Source organism: Branchiostoma belcheri, unplaced genomic scaffold, assembly GCF_001625305.1.
Source record: "Branchiostoma belcheri isolate BF01 breed outbred unplaced genomic scaffold, Haploidv18h27 scaffold1811, whole genome shotgun sequence".
In the NCBI taxonomy this organism is placed as follows: Eukaryota; Metazoa; Chordata; class Leptocardii; order Amphioxiformes; family Branchiostomatidae; genus Branchiostoma; species Branchiostoma belcheri.
In genome coordinates, this window is record NW_017803282.1 from 1 (window position 1) to 2144 (window position 2144).

The 2144-nt window shown below is 45.7% G+C and overlaps 1 protein-coding gene and 1 pseudogene across 1 annotated transcript; one reads left to right on the forward strand and one right to left on the reverse strand.

Moving 5' to 3' along the window:
• Window positions 1–10: 10 nt before the first annotated feature.
• Window positions 11–1075, reverse strand: LOC109467571 (annotated as a pseudogene).
• A 170-nt stretch (window positions 1076–1245) lies between these two features.
• LOC109467572 lies at window positions 1246–1731 on the forward strand (the record flags this gene model as incomplete). The annotated part of the gene is made up of 1 exon (XM_019765592.1): window positions 1246–1731. A coding segment is annotated over exon 1 (486 nt), but the record flags the coding sequence as incomplete, so codon positions are not given.
• Between the last annotated feature and the right edge of the window lie 413 nt (window positions 1732–2144).

Consider the following 2144-nt stretch of genomic DNA (forward strand, 5'->3'; position numbering starts at 1 on the left):
GCCCCGATTCAGTCTGTGACGATGTTGAAGTTGAATCAAAGTCGCTCTCATCAAGGGGTTTGTCGCTGATCCTCCTCTCCTGGCTTGTAACTGGATGTAACAAGTCGTCCAAGGCCTTGTCCACCTCTTTGACCAATTTCCTGGATTCTCTCAGATCTCGTATGTCGGGCTGGTCTTTCCCTTGTGCATACTTCCTGCTCCGATCACGAGCGTTTGGGCGGGAAACCTGGGGAGGGGGTTCACTTTTTGCTCGAACGCTGGCTTTCTCTCCGCCGTAATCCGACAATTTCTTTAGGTTGTATGATCTAGCCAACCTCACCTCCTCTTCCGCGTCTTCCGAGAGGCTGTCCGACCAGGCCTTACGCACTAGCTCCGGGACTTTACTGTGCCGCCGAAGGCCTCTGATCTTCTCCTGGACTTGAGCACTACCCCGCTGTCGTCCGAGAAAGTCGTCATCTGAGGATCCTTCTGGCCGCTCAAAAGTGCACCTGCCGCGGCCGTATGGTCCCCGGGTGTCCTTTCACTGGTAGCCGACACACGGAACATCGTCTCTTCTTCTTCCTCTCGGGATCAGACTCCATATTCGCAAAAAAAAAAAAAAAACACCAGATGAAGAGACAAACAAAAGCAAGACCGGCACCCGCGTACCGTCAAGTCGAATGGCGTATCACGTGAATGTGTCAAAGGTTACGGGCCGAAACAAAAGAAACAGGGGTTTTCTTGACAATTAACAAAAATTCCCAACGGTCAATTTTTCCCAATAAACCAAACAAGACAAGTTTGAATCTGAGTTGATTTTGAGTTTATTTTAATTGACGATAAGCTTACACAGCAATACTGTTCTCTGTTTCAGCTTTATTGTCTTTGTTAATAAAAAAAAGTACATGTTATCATGTCACTAACGCTGCTGCACATGGTCAATCAACTTAATTTTTTTATTTATAGAAAGTTACGTTAAATTGACACTGTGTGCCACCTTTTACAATTATCCGCAAAATGTCAGCCTTTTTTAAGCTTTCTTGTTTTTATGAATTGGCAATAGTCGCCCTTCCTTAGATGATCTTAGATACGTATACAAGAATTCGATATAATTGACTTACGATTGAAGTCCATTAATGCAAATTGCACTGACGTATTTGTATCAACGTTGCCTTGACTTTCACTGAATTGTCTTTGTCTTTCCACAGTTGTGCAATCATGGCTTTAATTTCAAGATTGATGCAACAGAATTGTGTCCGAAACATAATGCTGACGGCAACGTCGCCTAGCGCCTGGCGGCCCTTGAGCAGAGGACGGTCATCGGTAGCCTCCCCTCTCATGAGGTCTATGCTTGTTCTGAAGAATTCTCCCGAAAGTCTTCAACGGTTCAGGGAGGCCAGGGCCGACGCCTACTTCCTGGATCTGGAGGACGGGGTACCGAAAGATAAGAAAGAGTCTGCCCTGAAGCTGTACGCTGAGGCGCTAAAGAGCAGGATGTTCCGCGGTCAGACTGTGTACGTGCGGTTCAGTGACATCACGGACGACGTCACCAGGAGAGAAGCAGACGCCCTTTGCCATCTCGACCTGACGGGCTTCATCGCACCCAAAGTCGCTTCTTCTGATGACATCAGGAAAATCGATAAAGTCCTGTCAGAGGTAGAGAAGACCAAAAACTTGCTTCCCGGTCACTGCAAGATCATTGCCATAGTGGAGACATTGGAAGCACTTTGGCACACACCAGACATTGCAAAGGTAATTTCTATGTATACGTAATTACCTTTATAAAAATGAAGGCATTGTTTGTGCTCTCTCTCTCTCTGTGTATGTGTGTGTGTGTCTGTGTTTCCTCACATTTGTATTCAGCATAACTTCAGACAGCCAATTATGGACTGTGATCATGATATTTGGTATGGTGGTAGCTCGTAGAAAGACAAAGGTTGATGCCAAATATTGGCCTGGTAGCTGACTTTGGTACTGCAGCACCTAGAACATCCGGTTTGTATATCTTTTGTTTTAAACATGCTATGGTCTTGGATTTTTGGTGACAGATAACTTTTTCTGAAAGATATAAGTGGTGCGGATTCTGTTGCCCTTCCAGCTTGTCGTGGAATTGTAGGGGAGTTTCTCGCGAAATCTTTTAACCCTACCTAGACCGGGTCTTTTTT